The sequence below is a fragment of the Notechis scutatus genome, chromosome 4 (assembly GCF_049901735.1).
Source record: "Notechis scutatus isolate UNSWTSFEM ecotype Mainland chromosome 4, rNotScu1.2, whole genome shotgun sequence".
NCBI lineage: Eukaryota > Metazoa > Chordata > Lepidosauria > Squamata > Elapidae > Notechis > Notechis scutatus.
Window position 1 is genome coordinate 60947693 of NC_142012.1, and position 23901 is coordinate 60971593.

General features: G+C 38.9%; 1 protein-coding gene across 4 annotated transcripts; it reads right to left on the minus strand.

The window, feature by feature from the left end:
* Positions 1 to 2410: 2410 nt before the first annotated feature.
* Positions 2411 to 22135, minus strand: DCUN1D4 (defective in cullin neddylation 1 domain containing 4). 4 transcript variants are annotated; one of them, XM_026676545.2, is made up of 11 exons: positions 22043 to 22135; positions 13550 to 13620; positions 10510 to 10549; positions 9776 to 9890; positions 8864 to 8955; positions 8225 to 8295; positions 6618 to 6709; positions 5504 to 5612; positions 4140 to 4244; positions 3346 to 3448; positions 2411 to 3225 (listed from the first exon to the last, which is right to left on the minus strand). In XM_026676545.2, exons 1-11 carry the CDS (start codon positions 22065 to 22067, stop codon positions 3170 to 3172), a joined length of 879 nt encoding a protein of 292 aa, XP_026532330.1. In that variant the 5' UTR covers positions 22068 to 22135; the 3' UTR covers positions 2411 to 3169. The 4 variants fall into 4 exon arrangements, with proteins under 4 accessions (XP_026532330.1, XP_087819693.1, XP_087819691.1 ...); XM_087963567.1 differs by having other exon boundaries at positions 8225 to 8289; positions 8858 to 8955; XM_087963565.1 differs by lacking the exon at positions 22043 to 22135 and adding an exon at positions 21467 to 21611.
* Between the last annotated feature and the right edge of the window lie 1766 nt (positions 22136 to 23901).

Below are 23901 nucleotides of genomic sequence, written 5' to 3' on the forward strand. Positions count from 1 at the left end.
TATTCAATTTGAATTTATCTGACCCGATCCCAAAAAGAAAATGGTAACAATAATAGTAGGTATTAGAACTGGTAATACCATTTCTGATTCTGAAAGGTAAACGCATAAAAGATTCATCAGTCTTTGGTACTGGACAATATAGACATTATGGGCCATTCGACCATTCTTGTATGTTTATTCACTTGGTCATTTAAAAAACTTATCTTTTAAGAATTTCACATTAGAATAATACACACATATCTTGCTAGCATTTCTGTAGAAAAGATATTTTCAGCTTTAACCAACTCAGTGTACGGCCTTTTTTCCCTTAACAACAAAAAATCTATCATACTATTTTAAAAAGTGCCAAAAATTCAAACTGTATGAAAAATGAACAACTTTGATTACCTTTTACTCAGATATCATTACATAAGTTTTCCAGAAAATGCCATTTTCCCCCCTAGGAATCAGGACAGTTCTGAGGATGATTGGTTAAAAAGGGAGGTCAGCATTTCAAAAACTCAAAATACAATTCTGACCCATGTATCAAGTGGAACCTTTCTCTCATTTCCCTTTGTATATCACAAAAGTTGAGAGCATAGTGTCCTTGATCATTAAGTTTGATGAGCCTGCTTTTACAGGCAAAGCCAATTCTTTGTATGTGACAGAGAGAGAAGTGGTTGAGAGCAAAACCTAAGTCACAAAAGTCTCTTGATCAACTTTGAAGAAGAAGCCATAAGAGGCCTCTCATAGACAAAGGAAAACAGACTGCAGTCAGTTGCTTCTGCTCTTTGGCCATGTTTAACAGTGATTTCTGAACCCAATTGGTGCTTCATTTTTAAATGGAAGACAGTATAATTTTGAAGTGTTTCCTCTCTTGCTCTCTGCCACTTGATCAGGTGGTTGTTTTTTTTGCTTTGTATACTAATATTCACGTGTAAGTAGAAAAAGTGAGAATCGGTCCCAAGAATGAAGAAGACAAGTTTGTTAACCTTATACTTTTATCAAAACTAGATCTCATAAAAGTTCTTTGGCTGTTACCTTTGTTACTGAAAGTCCTTTTATGTCTCAACAAAATTAGCCTGTAATGTACCCACTATTTGTATCTTCCCAGTTGGACAGTTAAAAGGTTTTGACTATGGCTATACTAAATAATGCAGGTCAGGAGGTCCTGGAGGGAGCATGAACCGGCTCATGGTATTACCTGCCTGTTCTCAACAGAGATTGGCTAAAGGGAACTGCCCAGCCAACTTCCAACTCTACTTTGGAAAAGAAATGGACAACAGAAGTGGTAGCCTGTGAAAGGTCCCTCTACGTACTGTAACTTCATCCATTTGATCTTTCCAGTCTTACTACTTGGCCAACAGCTTGTGTAGCTCTGCCCCACTCAATCCCTGTTCCCAAGCCTTCTGAAGCTCATGAAGGTATCAAGGGAGGGAAGGGAAGGGAAGGGAAGGGAAGGGGAGGAAAGGAAAGGGGAGGAAATAGAGAGAAGAGAGAAAGAAAGAAAAAGAAAAGAAGGAAGGAAGAAGGAAGGAAGGAAGAAGAAAAGAAAGAAAGAAAGAAAGAAAGAAAGAAAGAAGGAAGAAAGAAAGAAAGAAAGAAAGAAAGAAAGAAAGAAAGAAAGAAAGAAAGAAAGAAAGAAAGAAAGAAAGAAAGAAAAGAAAGAAAAAAAAAAGCTTCATTCCCACAGCTCCTGTTCTGGACAGAATCACATTTGCATGTGGATCTCTTTGGATTCTGGTCCTTTATTTTTCTTATTTTGTTTTTTTAGAAGTATTGAGCCCTAAAGAGGCTACGTGTGTTTATGATATACATGGTTTTTTTTCCTTTACAAATACCTTCAGTGCTTTGAAAATAAAAATAAGTGGTTTGTACTAATTTGTCACTGAAGCTTAATTTATATTCCTAAATTCTGAATGTTCATGTAGCTTTTAACTTTCTGTAAAAGGCAAGCTCACATTTTATTGCAAATTTCACAATGAACTCTTGGGTGATTGAACAACGACCAATGGATTTTTGAATGCAGTTTCAATAAGTCTATAGCTACCTTAGTAAAAAAAAAAATTATAGAAACGTACATTGAACTGTATTATGAAGACTGATGAAAAGGTGAGACAGAAAGTTTTACTTCATTCATCTACTTCTTTGAACTTCCCAGTCCAAACAGATAAAAAATGATTCCAAATAAATAGTGATGCTGCTTTGATTAGAGTAGATGTTGCTCGTAATTGGCATTTTGCTGGGAAATTCAATACCTGGAATATAAACGCAGCCATGCCGAGTTTTCAGGCTAAGCTTTGATTCCAGTTTCTGAAATACATTCATACATTTAGGCTGTGTTTTGAAACAAGACTTCATTCTGTCTTTATCCAGATCATCAAAACACTCTGGGAACAAGAATAACAATAAAATAAAAGAATATGCCACGTTACAAGTCTAAAACCCTTTTTTAATCAGATGTTTAATTAGATAACCTGTACCTCTTAGCAAACTACAGCATCTGACTATGAGAAAATTAGCATTATTGCCATATGGAAGTTACTATGGCATGTACAACTCTGTTCAAGCTGTAACAATTGATTAAAGAGTTTCAATTAAAATGGTAACCAATAATTGCTTCTTAAATAAAAACGAAGCTGGACACTGCCAAGGAAACCCTACTTTCAAGATTTTCCTTCAAAAACTGGCATCCTAAAACAACTATTACTAACTAGCAATAGTTCTACGTAGGCAAACCCCCTCCCCCCAATCACTTTCCCTGAAATGCTATGCCGGAGACCCAGTCAATTAAAAATTAAGTTACATGGTTACTTGAATGCGACAAAATTATTTTTTATAATACCTTTCCTGCTGAAAACATTCCTAGATGAAGCTTTTTTTTTTTTATACACATATACAAAGTTTAGACAGCAATATTCACATTAGTCACAGTGAGGATGCTGGCAAGTTCACCATCTGTAGTGTAGAGACAAAACGCAAAGCAGCCTTTTTGGAGAGAACAATGGTACACAGCAAGCAGAGCTGGCCTGTTAAACAGCAAACACCCCAAAAAAAAAAAATCCCTGAAAATGGGATACAGTGCAGGAAAAGCAGCATGCGCTTTATATACAAAGAGAAGTTTATGGCTAATGGTTGACATTAACTGTAGTAACAAAGGCTCTTGAGCAGCTGTGCATAGTTAAAATTCCTATGTCATTTGTTTCTCTTTATACCACTCCACAAATTCATCCAGCAACACTGGCCCTTAAAGAAAGAAGGAGACATTTTTGTAAAAAAAAAAAACATTGCAAAAACACAAAAAAGGCATAGAGAGATCACAGATATGATGTGAAGTGATTCTTTGTCTTTCCTGATCATACGTACATGCTCCATCTTCGTCATAATTGCTGAGGTCAAGATTAATGGATCGACTGAATTCCAGAACATTGCACCATTGGTCCTTGTTGATAACTTTGTACTTAGATTGCTACTTAAAACAAAAACAGCAGTTATTCAAAACACCTTTTGAACAAAGTCAAATGCAAAAGCTAATTTTGCAAATATAATAGAAGGTGTGATATTCTTTTATACAATTATAATAGCAATAACATTGAAGGCTACCAAACACAGCAAAAAATATCTTCCCTCCAAAACATGACAAAATCAGATGAAAGGAGGATGCCATCAAGAATCCATTTTTCTGGGATACATTGCATGGAGAATTTTAAATAAATCTTTGTCTCTTTTACAGTAAGTAAGCCTACAAAATACTGTTGCCTGCTCTTCCTTTTCAGAAATCACAAATAGATACTTTGCATATTAGTTCAGCCTCAATATAATGGATCACTTTAGAGAACGGAATGTGTTAGATCCAGATGTCTGTCATTTACATCTAATGCATTTGCATAATAATAATAATAATTGATGCAAAAGACACCATTGCAATAAAAACACAATTTAACAAGCAAACCTCGAGTTAATAGACATTACTCCTAGCAAAAATTCCAAGCCAAAAAAAAAAAAAAAAGAATTATCAAATTTAGATATAACTATTTGTGTTCATTGTAATTGTAAATAGTTATTACATTGCAACATTTTCAATTAATTCACTATTGATTCTCAAGTTTAATTTTAATGCTTCGTTTTAAAAAAATACATAAGTTATTTTCTACTTGTACCTCTAAGAACTGATGAAATACTGGAAAGAGGGGCCATGTTTTTCCTAAGAGGAGTCCTAGCATACACTTGGCAGTATTCATATCTAGGCTTCGCTGGTCTTTTTCCTGTCAGAAGGAACAAAAAAAATACTTGTAATATTGCTCAGTTGAGCTAAGAGACACATCAATTTATTCCTCAAAAAAAGTATAATCCAGCTCTTATCTAGCATTCCCTTGCTTTCTGTTTTGATCAATGCTTGGGCAGTGAAGCTAGAGTCCCTAAAGATTTAATTCATTGTTCTTACTTCAGGAAATTCCTCCTTTGTTCCAGATCTTTCTTTAACAAACTTCCATCCATTGCTTCTTGTCCTGCCATCTGGTACTTTGGAAGTTGACCCTCTCCTTCCTGGGATAGGCCCTCAAGTAGCAGAAGACAGCTACCTAATCCTTCTTTTTATTAGACTAAGCATACCTGACACCTGTTTTATGAGTTGACACCTAGCCCCCTTAACCATTGATGATACTGTTTAGTCTCTCGACTCATTATCATCTTGGTTACTATTCTCTGCACTCTTTCTAGAGTTTGTTACAGTATTTAATGTTATCTTCAGTATGAAGACATACTTCCAAAACCCAGGAAGTGACCTATTCACATACTAAGAGACATATTCCCATCTGCATGAATTACACCATCCCATTCTGTGATTAAGATAATAGAAAGGAATAGTGACTTCTTCTTGTTACAATGATCAGCTCCAAAGATCAGGGATATATACAATGTTTTAGACTGATGGCCTCTTCTGGACTCTTGAGTACAATCCACAATCTCAGAAGCAGGAAGAGCCAAGAGAAAGCATTTAAAAAATTAACACTTTAGTATTTTAACTTTCATTTAACACTTATCAAATGACAACTTCCCATATATTTAATACTTCCCTTCCTGTCCCATTAAATATTGGAGGCATGAAAATGTTTCAAATTGACATCACTTCCATGACACACAAAATTGTTTTGAGGGCAAAAACCGTGGATAGAACATTCTATGACATTATTAACATGATTTAAAAAAAAAAAAAAATTTTGGAAGGCTCTGGAACAACATGTATGGTTTGGACAGGTTGTATTTTGCAAGTCCTGATGGTTTGCAATGGGTCAGAAACGGAGGTGCAGCCAATACCTGGGGCTCCTCCTCACAATATGCTTCCAACTAGAATGTAATGTACTTTGCCCTTCAGGTAAGCAAGGTTAATTTCTCCCCTCAGTTTCAAATCAAGTGTATTTCTTTTCAAGCGAACAATTTAGGAGAGGAAATAAAGCATCCCACATGGTTTTCTCATTTTAGCCATGATTTACTGAAAGATGTAACAGAATTTAAGGCTACTCACACGTGCGAAGTCAAACGCATATCTATAAATAAGCTTAAAATTCATAGGCTCGTTTAATAAAGATCTCAAGTAATCCAAAGAATTTCTTAGCTTCTCTGTTGTGTCACACCTGTAAAGTTAATCATTGTCATGAATAAGCGATTTAAATGTTATGGAGACAAATTGCTGCAATCACCCCCACAACTTCTAAATCCCTTGTTTTTAAAATGTGAGACGTCTTTTTCCAAAAAAAAATCTCTCACAAAATTATACTGTACAACAGCCTTTCTTCACTTAAGCATGTGAAAGAAATCCATCTACAACACACATAAGGGGAAGATCTAGGGCAGGCTCCTAAGGTAGGTGGGGCACTGTAAATTGCTCTCCCCCAAAGGAGGGGAGGGGCTTTAACCCCCATTACTTGGGACCTAGTGGGAGAAGGATTTCAGGGGAAAGAATGGTCATGAGCTGGTTCTGGAAGTAGATAGTGTATGAGTGAGTGCAATTGAGACAAGTGGCAAGTGGGCCAGGGAGAAAGGCATGGGGATGGCTGTTCTTGAGACTCTTGACTACAACCGGAAGTGCTTAAAAACCAGTTGTTCCACAATGTTTTAGGCGCCAAAGTATTTCTGTTAAGATAGGTTTTTAAATACTGAATGATCCCAATTTTTATAGAATATATTTCTTTTATTCTTTGTCACCTCCCTCAAGTCTTGTGGGATGAACAGTAAATAAAACCACATAAATATTCAGAAAAAAATACCAATGGCACTTAAGACTTATATACTGCTTTATAGTGCTTTATAGAATTCTCTGAGCTGTTTACAGATGTCTGCATATGGCCCCACAACAATCTGGGTCCTCATTTTACCCACCTCGGAAGGATGGAAGGCTGAGTCAACCTTGAACTGGACAGGATCGAACTCCTGGCAGTGGGCAGAGTTGGCCTGCAGCACTGAATTTTAACCACTGCGTTACCACAGCTCCTAGATGTTTTATGCATCTTCACAAAATCATTGGATAAGACAGTACAGGTTTTTTTTTACTTTATATAGACGTGCAAGATCAACTTTGCAAGAGGACAATAGATCGCTACTGGAGCTATTTCACATTTGATAATAGAAATAATACTTACTGCAGGGATGTCATTCCTTTTAGCCATTCTTGCAATGTAAAATAGCCCATATTCTGAGCATCCAATTTCCAAGCCAACACAAGCATGGCTACCTGGTTTAAAAATAAACAAAAGATCCCAAAAATTTAATATGGAAGAAGTAGCAGTTAAAGGATCCATGATAGCATGGGCAAGAAATTTTGGATATAGTATAGAATTAGAACACTGGGAAAGATTATGGACCCAAAACTATAAATTAACAATGTCCATGGCCTATAAAGAAAACATTTATAAAATGTTCTACCATTGGCATTTAGCATAGCAAGATTGGCAAAGATGTATCCTAATATGAGCCCAGAATGCTGGAAACGTAAACATAAATATGGCACTTTTTTCATATGTGGTGGTTATGTCCCGAAACGAGAAGATATTGGGTAAAAATAAGAAATTGGCTACAAGAAATAATGAAACACCAAATTGACTGAACTGAAACCTGAACTGTTTCTATTAGGAATAATCAAAGAGGAGTTTAGCAAAAAGACTAAATACCATATTATCATATTACATATCATATTACACATAGCAACAGCAGCCAGGATTGCTTTTGCACAGTGTTGGAAACGGGATAGCATACAGTCTGAGGAATTAGTAATACAGAAAGTGTTGGAATGTGCTGAGATGGACAAGCTCACGTTAGAATTAAAAGACAATGAAGAACAAATGGTACAATTGGCTAAAAAGTAGAAATAAGGATTAACGTATGTGTAGATGCTTATATATGCTTATATGCCACACTGCTGTCAAAAATGTTAAACATGTGTGTAAATTGAAAAAGCATAATAAAAATAAATAAAAAATAAAAAAAGATCCCAAAGTTTACATAAGAATTTTTACTTATTCAATGCTTTTCTTAATGCATCTGGTTTTCAAAGATTTGTATTGGCAACCAGGGATAGGGCAGAAGTGATACACAGCTCCATTTTTTTTCAAGTATTTAGACTTGAAAATGTGCAGGGGACATTTCCACTGTTGGCATTCAGGGAGTAAGTGGAAAGACAAAGATATCTGAACCATAAAAAGGAAAGATGACTGCCGGAAATTTATTACTTCTATTCAGCAAAAACATGAAATATCAAATCATTTCAATGGGCCACTTTCATATCATGGTTAGTATAAAACAGTCAAATGATAAAGTATATAATTTCTGCCCCACATATGCCCAATGATCCATCTCATTGGTAGGTGAAAAAGTGGTTTTCTTGTGATAGCTTGTTACCAGAGCAAATTTTTAAGTATGCCATCCAAATGCAAGTCAACGTTGTTTCTGGATGTATGCATTCCTAAACAAACTGGAAAGTATACATGCATGGACTATAACATACATCCTGCATGCATGGACATATGAAACCATTTGCTACAATTATCTAATCACAAATGGAAGTTGTGTGCCTGAGCTGCCCATGTGTGGTAACCATATTTGCCATTTAACTACAACATGGAGAAGCACACTGTGCCAGCACTATCAATGTGTTAAATTCCTCATCAGGTTCACAATCTTTTTTTTTTTTAATGGAAATGGGAGAAGCACAAACTGGTTCTCTGCTACCGATATATGAACTTGAACGTACGTTTTCTGGCTCAACCCCTATGTCCTCACAGAACTTCTCCATTCCTTCAGGACCCACAACATCATCTTTTCCTATAAGTAAACAACAAAGATTATTTTCTACTCAAACGTTACAATCACTTGATTATTAAAGTCCAAATGACTGGACTATACAAAAAGAGCAGCTCTTACAAGGATGTGATTTCTTGAACACTGCTTAGGCACACAGGAGGAAGTGCAGGTCCAAAGATCAAAAACTCCTTTCTCTATCTCAATCCCACAAGATACAGCTGTCACAACATGCAAATATTCAAAGAGCCCAAAGGTTCCTCAAAACAGAATCAAATGTTATTATTTACTTTATTGCAGATTCATATCCACTGCTCCAATTAACCAAAAAGAGATACTCTTCAAATGCTTACAATACAGCACCTTAAAACCACCCGTGAATCTTCAAAAATGGATCTATTAAGTATCTGCAAAACTGACTATAATTTCAAGTCAAAAGTTAAGTTGCACTTTTGGAGTAAAGTAAAATTATTTGAAGTCATCTTTATTTAATTTTAAAAGTTGATATTTTAATACTTCAAACAGGAATTGGTTTTTCCTTTCAAATTCTTGCTTAGTAATATTTAAGAAATGTGCAGATGTGAACACTTGCCTGCATATTCATAGAACCACTCTAAACACCTTTTACTTGAAAACATATCATCTTCTGACCTTATTCTGGTAGAATCGTATTTTCTGTATACGCTGAAAAAAAGAGAAAAAGCTTAAGAACATGATGTTTCACAGTTCTATAAAATGACATGTCAATGCCGATAGATTGCAAACCTTCGAAGTAACTTCTTGTCCCTAGTCAACCCACTCACTTGCAAATTCTGACACTTCAAATAATTTTATCAGATTATTTGCATGAACTTCCAAATTCTGCACTGGAATTTAAAGCACTTTCAAGACAGGCCTTAAACAGATGCACGGATGGCATGATCCTGAAAAAAGAAGTGGCTGCTTTATGAAATCAGCTGCAACTCTTACAGCACGAGGGTATTTTTTTCTGATTTGTACTGACACCAAGAAAAAAAAATTAGGCTGCTCTAATGAATAGAATTTATATGCTAAATTGCAATCCAAAACATTTCTTCCCAAGTATTTTCATGTACAACCCAGAAGCAGGAAACAAATCATCCTTACCAAATCTTAATTCGCTTTACTTACTGCAAATTAAGGCTCACCATTGCGAGATTTCTGCTTTATAAGGTTCTTTTATCATTTTGCCACTCAGCCACAATCAAAGTGTGTAGAATACATAGGTCAAATTATAAAATCTGTGGAGAAATCTGCCCTCTTAAATAATTTCTTACAGAAGAATAGGTAGCATTGACGATAACTCTTAAAATAATGAGCTATGAAATAATTGTGCTAGGCCTGCAGAGCATAAGAAAGCCTAGAAATCTCATTTAAATGAGCTACTGATGAGAGTTGAAAGTTGAACCATCTTCTCCTGGATTGCTGCCCTTCCAAATGTCATGTTTCTTAATTGAAAAGTGTCCGAATAAGAAAGGTTACTTACCCATCATGTCTACTTTTTTTAGCTGTCAGATCATCTCCTGTTGTAGGTCGCCTTTTTTTTCTTGGAGGCATCACTTTGCTAAAGCTGTCTGATGAACTGCAAGATCTCAGGTTTCCTGTAAAAGAATGTAGGAAAAAGAGACAAACATGAAATAGGTAGATGTTATTTAAAAATCTTATTTCATTAAGTTCTACTTTGTCGCAGGACTTTGAGGCAGCTTATCAATCAAACACAGATCTTTTAAACTCCACTGAAACATCAGCAGAGAAAATTCAGAGGTGCAAATGCTCCTAAAGGCCTAACAAATGTATAATATATTAGTATCTATAATAGGAATTGTTTGGGTTTTTTCTTAGCATGTTTTGCGAACTCGGTCACAACAGTTCTGTACTAGTGGTTATGATTTACACGTTGTGTGAACTCAACCACTCTGATTTATTAACTGAAGATAATTAAACAAACCATGATTAATCAAATGTTTTTAATATACCTACTATAGCAATCTATTGTTTTAATTGAACATTTATTATGGTATATAAAAAGTAATTGATATAATGATATTAAATAAGTGAATAACATTAATACACCTTTAAAACAATCTATCACATAATTTTATAAATCCTGGGAATGACCTCTCCTCGATTTTGATAGAAATTAAAGTATGATACAAATTTGTCTAACAAATAAAAACTTAATAAGGTTACTCAACATTCTTAAAAATTCTGTAATATTACCTGTTTGGTTATCGTCTTGACTAGTATCTTCCGTCAAATTCTGGAAAAAAATTAAATTAACTAGGAGTTTGGATATTGCTTTATAGGTTCAAATATTGACAGCTATCTTATTCTGGCCTACTATTTTCCCACACCAGATTTAAATGTCAAAGGCTACAGTTATTACTGACTTTTTTTATCTGAGGGAAAACGTGAACTTTCTGCTTTAAATTATCCTGGGTGAAATTTCTTAAGTGTTTTATCATAAAAAATGTCATTAATATTCTTGTTTTGTTACTTCCCTTTAATTACTGCAAAATGCATGGGTTCAACAAAGTTCCAGATTTCATCTCACTTCTAAGAAATTCAAACAACTTATCCATATAAGCAAATAATAAGACATTGCCTGATTCCCCGCCCCCCCCCCCAAAGTCAGCAAGATAAATGCAGCCTGATTATAACCGATATTAACAGTGGGATTAAATGTTCCCTTGGATTAAAATACAGGAATTGGATATAAAAGGTCTACATTTGAAGCAGATACTAAGAAACCAAGTGCCCTCCAGATGTTTTGGATTGTATCAAGTAAAGGAAGATCCAGAACAAGCTCAAGCATGTACTACAAGACTATTTTAGACTAACTGTTTGAAAAGATGGAATAAAAACCTCAGGACTGTAAAATATGAGACCCACCACACAAACAAAGGCAATGTTGGAGTTTTACTTCCCTCAAAGACCTGTGTGCATGATTTTAAACCAATCTCCTTCTTGGTTCACCCATTGGAAGCCAGGTGGAGTATGTCCAAGGGGGTTATTATTACCATTAGCAGGAATCATGTGGGGAAAAAAGATTGCTGGTACTGGTTTAGCCAAAGAGCAGGGTGTGAGAAAAGCTTAACAGAATAACAGAGTAGGAAGGGCTTTGGAGGTCTTCAAATACAAGCCCCTGTACAAGGAGACCCTATATCATTCTGGCCACCTAACCTTTTCTTAAAAACCTGCAGTGATGGAGCATCCACAACTTCTAAAGGCAACCTGTTCCACAGGTTAATTGTTCTCACTGTGAGGACATTTCTCCTTAGTTCTAGGTTGGTTCTCTCTTTGATTAGTTTCCATCCATTGTTTCTTGTCTTGCCTTCAGGTGCTTTGGAAAATAGGTTGGTCCTGTCTTCTTTGTGGCAGCCTCTCAAACGTTGGAACACTGCTATCATGTCACCCATAGGCCTACTTTTCACTAGACTAGACATAGCCAATTCTTGCAACTGTTCTTTATGTTTTAGCATATAAAGAACAGTTATATGTTCTCCACCCACCCCCAATCACTTTATTCCTCTTCTCTGCATTCTTTCTAGAATCTCTATATTTTTTTTAATTGTGGAGTCCAAAACTGGATGCAATATTCCAGGTATGGTCTTACTAAGATTTTGCAAAGGGATACTAACAGCTCACGTGATCTTGATTCTATCCCTCTGTTAATGCAGCCTAGATTGCATTGAATTGTTTTGGGTGCAGCACACGGAATTCCCTTTTATTCCCTCATCTAAATCATTTATGAAGATATTGAAGAGTACTGGGCCTAAAACAGAACTTGGGGTATCCCACCGCTTCTTTCCATATAGATGTAGTTCCATTAAGGAATACATGTTGAATGAGGTCTGTAATCCAGTTATAAATCCATCTGGTGGTGATGCTTTTCTATCCCCCGTTTTTCTAACTTACTAAGAAGTAGGTTGTGGTCTACTTTGTCAAATGCCTAAATGAAATTTAAGTGTACTATGTCCACAGCATTTCACTGGTCCACCAATTTAGTCACATTGTCAAAGAACGAAATAAGGTTTGCTTGGCATGACCTGTTTTTGAAAAACCTATATTGGCTTCTGATTACAAATTTTGCTTGCTTCTAAGTGTTCACAGATTAATTATTGTCTTTTCCAGGATCTTCCCAGGTATTGATTTCAGGCTGATTGGTCTGTAATTTCCTGGATCAATTCCCCCCTGTTTTGAAGATGGGAACCACATCAGCTCTTTTCCAGTTCTCTGGTAGTTCTCCAATGCTCCAGGATCATTGAAAGAACTGGTTCAAAGATCATCTCTGACTGCACCTTCAGATCTCTGGGATGTAATCCATCTGGTCCTGATGATTTGAATTCATCTAGGGCAACAGGAATTCTCTTACCATTTTCTTGCCTATTTTAAATTGTATTCCTAGTTTGTCTTTTACAGTTCTGTCTCTGGCAGTCTGTGCTATTTTTTTCCCTCTGGCTTGAAGACAGATGCAAAGAATGAATTAAGTAGCACTGCTTTCTGCCTGTGATCCTCACTTCCTTGCCATCTTCTCTCATTAGTGATTAGTGAATTAGCTTCATTTCTCTATCTGTGAAACCGTGAGAAAAACCAATGTTTTGCTTAATTCATAGTTCCTGTGGCAAATGTTTCAACAATTGACCTACTGTTGTGATAGGCAAGCTTCTTGATGTTTCCAGAAAGAAGGGGGCCCAAGAAATAGCTTGATGTGTGTTTTAATATCTTATTTATATTCGACACATTATATACGTATTTTGAAAGGGATAAGCAGCTCTGAATAATCTAAGAGTCCTTATGGTCAGAAATTCAGTGAGTTATATTAAACACATAAACAAGTATATATCTAAATAATATCACGATTACCATTATACCAAGACCCCCAAAGTATTAAAACTTACTAAGAAAAACTTTGGCTCTGGCTTCATTCTTTTCTGATAATCCTACAGCAGGCTTATTATGCTAATACACAACCCAACCAGTGGGCAAGACTATGCAGGGTAGTAGGAATACCAGGATAAGAATCTTAAAAGTATGTAGACTCAGAGGGGTATTTGTTTAATGGAAGAATGAATGAACATACCAGTTGTGCATCTAAAGTTTGAATATTAAAGATCAATAAAGGATTAGCTCAAATGAAAGTATGCACAGCTGAATTTACACAGGTCTTTGTTGCTGATGGCAAAATAATAATGGAAGAATATTTTAACATCTATTTAACATTAAATAACCATGATTTTTCAAAAATGTAAGCAATTACCAGCCTATTAAGGGTATGGTAAATCTTGTGAATATTTGCCAGTGTTGATAGATGAGAGTTCAGCTGAAAATCTAGGAACGAAAAAAAAAATGGCATAAAATTTATATTATATTAGTTCTGCAAAATATATATATGGATTTTTTTTCCTGCACACTTTTTTAAACGTATAGGCTAGCTAGAATTGAAGAGAATGGTCAAATTATTGTTGATGTCATAAAGAGAAAGTGTCAGAAGATTCTGACCTGATTTGACCTGCAGAAGCAGTGGTGTCTTTACCCAGGAAGCTCTAGAGCAGGGGTCTCCAACGTTGACAACTTGAATCCTGGTGGACTTCAACTCCCAGAATTCCCCCGCCAGCAAAGCTTTGAAGTCCATCAGACTTCAAGTTGCCAACGTTGGAGACCCCTGCTCTAGAGCCAAGTATAAACTTGGGAGCAAAAGGGAGTGTTGATACATCCTCAACATTAAAAGCAACCATTAATACATTTGGAGTAATTCCCTGAGTCAACCCCCTCCACCCAACCCCAACCCCCACTATAGCTCCAAAAATTGCAAATATGAGTCAGTTGTCAAGCTTCTGAATTTTGATCGCATGACCATGGGGATGGTGCCATTGTAACTTTGAACAGTCAGTTGTAAATTGAGGACTATCTGTTATCTCCTAGAAAGGTGGGATCGCCAAGACTATCATCTCCTGTGAAGAAGGTATTGGATGGGTCAGTTCAGATTAGAAAAAGGGGTCCTCAACATACCTTGGCACTAAGAAGCAGAGAAACTTTACCTATTAAAACCATTGTTATGAATTACAGTTGGCTATCTATCATGATCTGTTATAAAGTGGGTCTATATCCCCATGCATAAATTCTCAGAGGGTGTTGTAGTTAGCCGGCAGCAGGTGCGGATGGCTGAGGAGAGCGAGGACTCAGATGAGGGGCCAGGACCATCAGGGAGTGGACTGCTGCTTTCGGAGATTGTGGGGGGTGGCAGCAGCGAGGAGGAGGTTCCCGAGGAGCCTGTGCCAAGTGCACGTACACAAAGGATTGCTCGTAGGAAAGAACAGTTACAACAACACTGTATATAAACAAACATTCACTACATTCACTAGCATTGATGTTGTTACTGGTATCTATTTGAGTAATAAAATGTCTGCAAGCAAATAATCACGTTAAGAGGCCACCAAGGGCTCACAATTCAACCTAAGCTATACAGGGAGTCCTCGACTTACAAGAATTCACTTAGTCACCATTCAAAGTTACAGCGGCACTGAGAAAAAGAGACTTATGACCATTTTTGCACACTTATGACTATTGTAGTATCCCCACGGTCAAGTGATTTACATTCAGATGCTTGACAACTGACTCCCATTTATGACAGTTGCAGTGTCCCGGAATCAAAGCAAAGTCAATGGGGAAACCAGTTTCACTTAACACCAGTGTTACTAATTTAACTACTGCAGTGATTTGCTTAACAAATGAGGCAAGAAAAATCTTGAAATGGGACAAACTCACTTCACAAATGTTTCACTTAGCAACATAGGTGTTGGGCTATATTGTGGTCATAACTCGAGGACTACCTGTATATACATGTACATCAAGGACTTCACACTTCAGATCTTTTCATCAAGTTCAATGCAATAATGGAAGACTAAATCAAAACAACACTTGGGTTAATTTATTCTGCCCGTAAGGACATTTTGATCATGACAAAACAGATTACACTATAAGGATACTACAGAGACAACAGATTTGATGCCACAGCTAAACATTTCTTTAATACGTCTATGTCCATACAGATTAATTCAGGTTTTTTTTTACTACAATTTCCTGAAAAAAAGCAAAATGTCCTAGTTCATTGTAATTCTAATTTGAAACAGACTGTTTTGATTAGCAAGATGTGTGAATCAAACAAACAAAATGCTGGCTTAGCACAATCTATTTCAATTAGATAAACACCTGGCTCCATTTTAAAGGCAGGTAGTGCCAAAGCCAAGGACATTTTTCCCCATCACTGTTCTAGGTACCGCAAGTATCCTGAATGTGCTGTATTTTTTAAAATGGTTTCTGTGGGCATCTGAAAATAAACACGTTCACAAAACAGGAGCAGGAGATGTCAATGTTTATGCACAGGATTCCTTGTGTGGTTAAATAGTCAAGTATAACAGGAATTAGAATTGGGCAACTCAAACTGCCTTTGGTAAAGCCACTAAACAGGGCAGGTACAGACTTCAACGGATAGGATTGCAGAAAAAGCAACTGCAACCAACCTGACTTCCGTTGAGGATCTGTATGCTGCATGAGCTAGAAAAGAGGCTCAGGAAATATCTTCAGACCCCCTCACATCCTGGATATAATCTATTTCAACTTCTCCCCTCAGGACGCCCCTACAGAGCATTGCATGACAAAAAAGACTAGAGACAAATTTTTCCCCTATGTCATCACTCTGCTAAACACATAATTCCCACAGCACTGCCTTACGCCAAAGGATATCTAATCATGTAGTAGGACTGCATTACTATTATCTTTTTCTATCTTTCCTATTACCTACTCCTATTGGTATTTTATGATACCAATCATAAAATGATCTTTGGTGATCTTTGTTGGTTGTACCTTATGATTTGTGATTGAATCTTATGATTGATGATTTGTCACTCTGTTGCTTGTATGTATACCGAGCACTTATGCACCAGAGACAAATTCCTTGTGGGTCCAATCACACTAGGCCAATAAAGAATATTCTATATTCTATCCCATCGAAGTGCTTTTAAAGGCTTCATCAGCAACAGGCCACCTTGGCAGAAATGAGGGTGGAAAGACAACTGCAAGCAATGGGAGAGAAATACTTCAGCACCTCAAAAACCGATTCACATTTTGTCGAAGGATGGGCTCACATGAGAGAAGCCTTTTGAATACTTCACATTCAAAATTCGACTTCCCTTTCTTCTTCCTTTCTTCTCTTTCCTAAAACCAGGGCTTTACAATGAGGGAGGAGTTGCAGTTATTTCCAAGGAGCATAAGAAAAATAATTCAAGGTTACATTAGCCCCACCAAAACTGGGCCATTTTCTCTGCTCTCATTCTGTGGTCAGAGGGTTGCATCCTAAAACTATAATTTTCCTAGTTTTCCTTAGGCAACAGTTGCATTATACAGTTCAAGGAAATATATGGTCTCCCAGCACCCCACTTGTGACTCAGGAATTCCCTAAAGAAGCCAAAAGATAGCTGATATTTCCTATTTGGGGTGTGTGGGTAATACTTCTGCAAAGGCCATTGCTTGAAATAACCCACTTAGGTTACGCTTAGGTTCAAGCCCACTTAGGTTACGCTTAAGGGTGCTTTCTTACATTGAGCTACTTTCACTCACTGACATGCAACAAAGGCTCATGAAAAAAAAAAAATTATTTACATTGCATCGAAGTTCTGAAACATGCTCCGAAATGCTGTCTATATCCATCTTTACTTGCCTGACCATGTCTGCTTGCGATATTTTTTTTGTTATTTCAATCAGCCTTCAACATATCTCCTTCAAACTGAGCTTTGCCCTGATGATTCATGGATCGGTTCATGATATTTTTGTGTCAGCCGTTAAAAAAAATTGGCTTGCGATTGGCATTTCTCCACCTCACAGCCCTGAAATCTAAATATGAATCAGAAAAGGTGCTGCTTGACTTCCAACCTCAAAGTCAAGCCTGTGCATCAGAAAGACACAAAAATAAACTTTCAGTTGACCTGGTGGCTATCTGGATATATCTGTGTAAATTCCCTGATATTAGGAAAGTGGTGTTCCACTGCCTTCTTCTAGGATGTTTTTTCTCAGCTTTGAACTTCAGCATTGGTATTGTCTGGAGCAGCTGTCATCCACTGGTGATCCACGAGAAAATTTTGTTGGTCCGCAGAAAAACTATTTGCATTTGTTTATATTGCACTAAATTAAGGGTCCTCAAACTATGGGCCCTGGGCCGGATACATGCAATGAACATTTGTGTTGCTGCAGAGAGTCTCCCCCTTCGGGGTCTTTTTGTGTAGGTAGGAGGGGAGCAGAAATTCCAACTTGGGGTCTGCTTCAGCCTCCTGGTGGGGGGCTTTGGGCAAAGGCTGGAGGGAAGGGCCGCTGGTGGAAAAGAGCCGGAGGGCCTCGTTCCAGTGGGACTGCATCATGGCCTGGAACTGGCTGACCATCTCATCCCGCTGAGCCTCCGGGTGCCAGTGCCTGGCCTTGCACTCCTGCAGGTCTTCCCTCTGCTTGGAAAGCCTATGCTCGTAGTCCTCAGTGAGGTGCTTCTGCTGAGCCTCCTTCTCAGTCAGATCCAATTTGAACTGAGCCAGCTATTTTGCCAACTCTTTTCTTGTGGTGACGGCTTAGCTCCAACAACTGCTTCCTGTTGGAGCCCTAAGTAGCCCGGGCGGGCAGGCAAGGAGTGGCTGGGAAGGGAGGGGTGAGTAGAGGCCGGCGAGGTACCCCTCGACATGAGTGACACTGAGTTGTCCACACCCAGCCAGTCACATGACCACCTAGCCATGCCCACCCAGCCGGTCACTAGACAGATCATATTAGTAGTCCGCGGGATTCAAAATTATGAATTTAGTGGTCCTTGAGGTCCGAAATGTTGGTGACCCCTGGTCTGGAGAATACCCTGGTCTATCCAAACACTAACGAGGTTAAACCATAATTAGTTTCCAACCAGATCAACCAAATCCTGCTATCTGCTCAAAAAGCTTTATCTCCACTTATTTTACTTTTAATATATTTATGGCTTGGTGCTCCTGTACAAGCAGTGCTCAAGGCGTTACCATTAAAACACTGCATTACAGTAAAATAACATTAAAATACAAGAACATGATTAAATAGCAAATAGGCTCAAAAAGTACCAGTAAGACAATGTTAAAAAGTATTCATTTCAAACCCATTTGCAGCAAAATTGAAGAGCTAAAAGCTAAAAGATGCCAAATGAGGAGATAATCTGGCATCCTATCCCAAGCAATTTGAGAACCTAGGAGTAACCACCAAAGCCTCTCACAAACTCCAAACTTAACTTATATGGTGTTTAAGAAATGCAGCTTCTGAAAATTCTTGAAACTGAGACTTCGAGAGGTGGACTTTAAAATAAACAGTTTCCAACTTTTATAGGTCACATATAAGATAACCTTTACTATCAATTTTTTACTGTGAATATACTGGCACAATTAGAAAATGAAATTCTGATGCCCACTCTCAAAAGTGTGTGTATATGTATATATGTATGTATGTTATGTATATACACACATACATGCACAAGTGTGTGTTATTTTAGATGAAGTTTGTTATAGCAACTGAACTATTCAAGTACTATATATGCTAAGATAACCAGGGAATTTTGGTGGTGGTGGCAGTGGGGATTGGTTCTTTGCAGGACATTTTCACACTTACATACATAGGCCTACAATAAATTTAAACCACCATTTTTTTTTCTTTCATTAAGCAATAACAACAGTTGGGACCCTGGAAGTGAACCTTCTCTAGAGCAGTGCCTGTCCTCTGAAACAAATTTCCCCTTGAAATCTTTGGCAGAAGTGGTTTTAAACCCATTTCTTTTTTTAACAGAAGACAAAATGAAAAAAAAAAATTAGCTTAAAATGTTTAAATGTGATGTGTTAAAATGGCATCTCAAATTAAAGACCAGCAAGACTATAAATGGAGTACTTTACTTCTAGTCATATTTAATTTCAGTATTTCTTAATAAGCACACTGAAGTGTGATTTTACATGTTACTACAAGGATGCATTTCTATACAGTACATGCCCACACAGAAAAAAAAATACCATCAAGCAACAGAATTATTTCCAGTCTGTCCTTGAAGTTCAGTAGGGGGTTATCCCTTCATAAAAACTGTAATACTGCTGCTTGAATTCTTAAAGAGAATTTATTTGGAAGTAATCTGGTTTTTTTAGTGAGCCTTAATTCCAAATAAGCATTCTGCATTCTGATCTTACAACATAGCCACTTTCCTCTCAATTTCCAAGCATTCAAGGCATTCAGCAGTAATCTGCTCAAGAGACCAGATCAGTAGCACCTCAGATGTCCATTCTGCACTTAATGTTTATTCTTCAACTTCGATAGATGCCAGCTAAATTAGGTTACTACTACTTATTGTTGAAAGTATTGGGCCTAGTTTAAAAAACTGAAGAAACTTGATATAAATAGTACATAACTGCATTAAATACACAGACAAAATTCAAGAAGTTACTTCTTTGAGTAGGTCAAAGTTCTCTATTTACTAAAGTGTAACTAAATTGCACATATTTCAGAAGCGGCTAATTCTTACAGGACAATCTTCCATTGGTTTTTTTTTTTGGTCACTCCATAGTTTTTTTAATGAATATAGAATATTCATAAAAATAAACTGACCAATATCAAGGAAAAATAATATTATTTCCAAACAAGGATTAGGGAGATTTTGCAGAGGTTAACATTTATCTATGGGAGCCACTAAGTTGACTAGCTCAATTACATTCTTACTTTTAAAGTAAGATAAATACAGAGTTTTCAGTCCACAACAAACGAAAGAATTGCTAATTTCGCCTACAATGAAAAACACATTACTACAACGTGGACTATCCATTATTTGCTGTAATGCAGAAGAATATTTATGTCCTATATTCTGCATGGACAAGCTTGATGCAAGTAGTAGTTTTTGTTTAAAAAGTCACTGGTCACCATAGACAAGAAATATATGCAGGTGACAAGAGGAATAGAGTGGTTTGGCTCTTCTCTGCCATTCTAGCCTCTTCTCCATCACTGTTAAATGGAAGGCTCTTCTTTTTACTAACCTTTAATGACTAGCTTATTATTCTGTTCCAGCTACAAACCTCTTCCTCTATGGCTACCATGCATATTCAGGAAAGCCTCTTTATAAAATCAAGAATGGAAGATCTCCATTTACAAAGCCTAGCAAAACCAGGAAGATTAAAACAAAACAAAGACCTAGAAAATTCTATCCAACTATTAGAATGATTATTAGACTATTAGATCAACTATTAGATCAATGAACAATCCAACAGGATTTCTCTTTTGGAAAGGCTGTCCAGCAACCAGTTAAAATTGCAACAGCAACTTTCAAATAAATTTTACCCTGAAATAAATCACTGGCTTCTGTTAAACCTCAAAGAAAAGTATTAAGGAACAGGGGAAAGAATGCGTCCTGCAGTTTCCCTGCCCCTATTTTTTTTTCTTTAATCAATGTCAATCAAACCATGAGGAAGTTTGGACACTATATATGTTGACAAGCAGCAAGATTATTATATGCCGCCCAAAATGGAAGGACATTTCGATTCCTACCGTGGATAAACGGCCTGCAGAAGCTGATGGGAGTTGGCTGAAATGGCAACATTGACTATTTTGATTTAAAAAAAGAATATAAGTACTTCTGTTTCCACATGGAGACGGCTTCTGAGCTCCGGGCTTGAAGTGGAAAAGAATGAAAATTTGACTTTGGGTTTTACCCTGATTAGACTGATAGATCCTAATAAAAAAGGCTCATTTATATTATTATGGGGGGGGGAGAAAGTTGTGGGCTGGAAAGGCTGGAAAGTCAACCCTGCTTTTTTTTTTTCCTAACCCTTCCTCCCTTCTCTTCTCCACACCGCCCCCCACTGCCTTCCTATTTATTTTCATATTTTGTATCTTATATGATAATCACTCGATTTTAAAAAAAATGTTAAATAAAAACCATGGGGAAGTTTTTCTTCAGGGCAAACCAACCCCTAGAAAGCTTAAAGGAGAGGAAGAGCTAAAGGAACAGAGGAAAAACACATTTAAGGGATCTCCTCCCTCTCAAGAAAGGGGGAAAGGGGGGGGCTCCCCTCCCCCAAACCCATGCAACTGCCCCATAGGCCTTCAAGGGGAGTCAATGAGAGATTTCCACCCCCTCCTCACTCTCTCCTACCTGCAGAGGGGCAGGGCGTGCCCGGGTTCCTGCTCGGGTTGCACCCCCTGGCCCAAAGAGGGGCGAACGGTGGAGAAAGGAGGGGAAGGGGGTTGTGGGGGGGGGGGGGGAAAGGGAGAAAGGCAGACAGCTGTCTGCGGGATGCATTCTGGGAATTGTAGTCCGCGGGGCCAGGCTGGGCTGCGCAGCCCCGGCGGGCAAGAACTCCAACTCCCACCATGCAACGAGGCAGAGAAGGGCGAGCGGAGGGGGGGGTGCTCCTTTCTTCTCCCCCCCACCCCCGTCACCGGCGGCCCTTGGATTCCTACCCCCTCCGCCCTCCCGCCCCTTTCCCCGGGGCGACTCAACCGGGCCGGCGTTGAGAGGGGCAAGGCAGCGCTAAAGGGGCCGCCGCTGCCGGAAGCCTCCTCGGTCGAACTGCGTCACAAGGGAGCCTTTCTTTCTCCCTCCCCCCACCTTCCCGTTCAATGCATCCCCTCCGAACAACCCCGCCGGCACCGGCCGCCCCTTTCTCCCCTTCGCCGCCGTTCTCGTCCCGCCGCTTGCCAGGCCTCCCTCGCCCGGCGACTCACTTACTGACAACCGCGGCATCCGAGTGCATTTTGGGGGCAGCGGCCGTAGCGCGTGTGCGCTCCAACCGCCTCCCTCTCTCTCTCTCTCTCTCGCCTCAGCACGGCTCTCCCCCCACCCCACAATCCTCCCGTCTGCCCCCCCTCAAGCAGGAGGCCAGCCCCGTCCGCCCCGCCCCCGCCAGCTGCCATTGGACGCCGCTCCTTCTTCGCCCCGCCTCTCTCCCCCAGGGCCGTCCCCGACGGATTCTCTCGACTGCCACTCCTCTCGCTTCGCCGGGCTCGGCCCCTCCCACGCCCACCCCCGCGGGATCTCGCGCCTCCCGATTGGCCGAACGGAGCCAGCCGCGCGCGTGCCTTTGAGTCTCTCTCTCTTTCTCTTTCTCTCTCTCTCTCTCTCTCGTCTCCTCCGCCTCCCTCCCCCCGTCGAGGGGACGGGGAGGAGGACCGCCTCCGCCAATCAGCGGAGCAAGCGCGTGTGAGAAAGAGGAGAGCCGTAAGCGCGGAGAAGAAGGGAGGGTCGGCTTTGATTGGGCAGGGGAGGGGAATGGAGGCCACGCCCCACCCGCGGATTGGTGGGCGAAAAGAAAAAAAAAGGGGGACCGCGCGGACCATTGATGGAATTAAGAGGGTTTTTTGTTGTTTTTTTAGGAATGGGGAGGATCGCTTTCTAGCTGGTAAAAAGCTTGGAAGATCTTGCTGCGTTTTTAGGGTGATTTTTAGATAATATAATTTTTTTAAGAAAAAAAAGAAAAGAAAGATAATGCCTGTGGGGATTCTCAGTCATCCAGATCAGGGGGTCTCCAACCTTGGCCGGTTTAAGCCTGGAAGACTTCAATTCCCAGAATTCCTCAGCCAGCTGGCTGGGGAATTCTGGGAGTTGAAGTCCACCAGGCTTAAAGCGGCCAAGTTTGGAGACCCGTGATCCAGATCATAGTTGTCCCAAAAGTGCTTTTTCAAAAGGCAACTGAACTGTTTTTATTTCCGGTCCAAGCCATGAAAGATAAGGAAAAACCAATTTGATAATACAGTATTGAATTGTAAGTATTTAAGTAAGTATATACATATGATAGTATTATAAGTAACTCCATGGCCCTGGACTGGAAATTTAAAAAAAACAACCTCAAGGCATACTTTGAAGAGGCATAATTGTGGGATCATTTGATGATAGAAAGGGGTTTTTTTCCCCTCATCAAAAGTGGAATGTGCTATTTTGGAAACCAATTAAGAACCTGATAAGAATACTGGAAAAGCGCTGGAAGAAAGGAGATGTCAGATGTCATAGTCCAATGTTAAGTATTCATAATGTGTGTCCTGTAGATGGCACTCAGGGTGTGAGCAAGCAATCTTTCTTTGGCCTGAAGCTGAAAGAAATTGAAGGCTAGGTCAGAGAGACAATTAGATATATGGAAGAGGGGGAAATTGGCAAGAAACTCTGTGTTATGAAATACGCCGTCCAATATGCGTCCATCGCTAAACATGTAGACAATAGACTTTAATCTCGACACAAAATAGGCAATTGTGATGCACAAAACAAGATTATCTTGCCTTACATAATTGCAGGCTTCTTCTAGTGTTTAGAATTGTGTTTGATGTCCTAAAACAGGGGTCCTCAACCACTGGTCCCGGACCGGGACCGATCCGTGGAACAATTTCTACCGGGCCGCCGGTTTGCTGGGCGCCGCCATCTTGTTTTGATGAAAAAGTGCTTCCGGTGAGCTTTTCCGGGTAGAAAGCGGCGTTTGGGTGCTGAAAGAATCCTCGTGCCTTAGTTTCATCGAGGAGGGCGGCTTGAACAAAACTAAGGTGCGAGATTCTTTCAGCATGCATGGCAAGGCGAGCCGAGCAACCGTCCTGAAGCTGTCG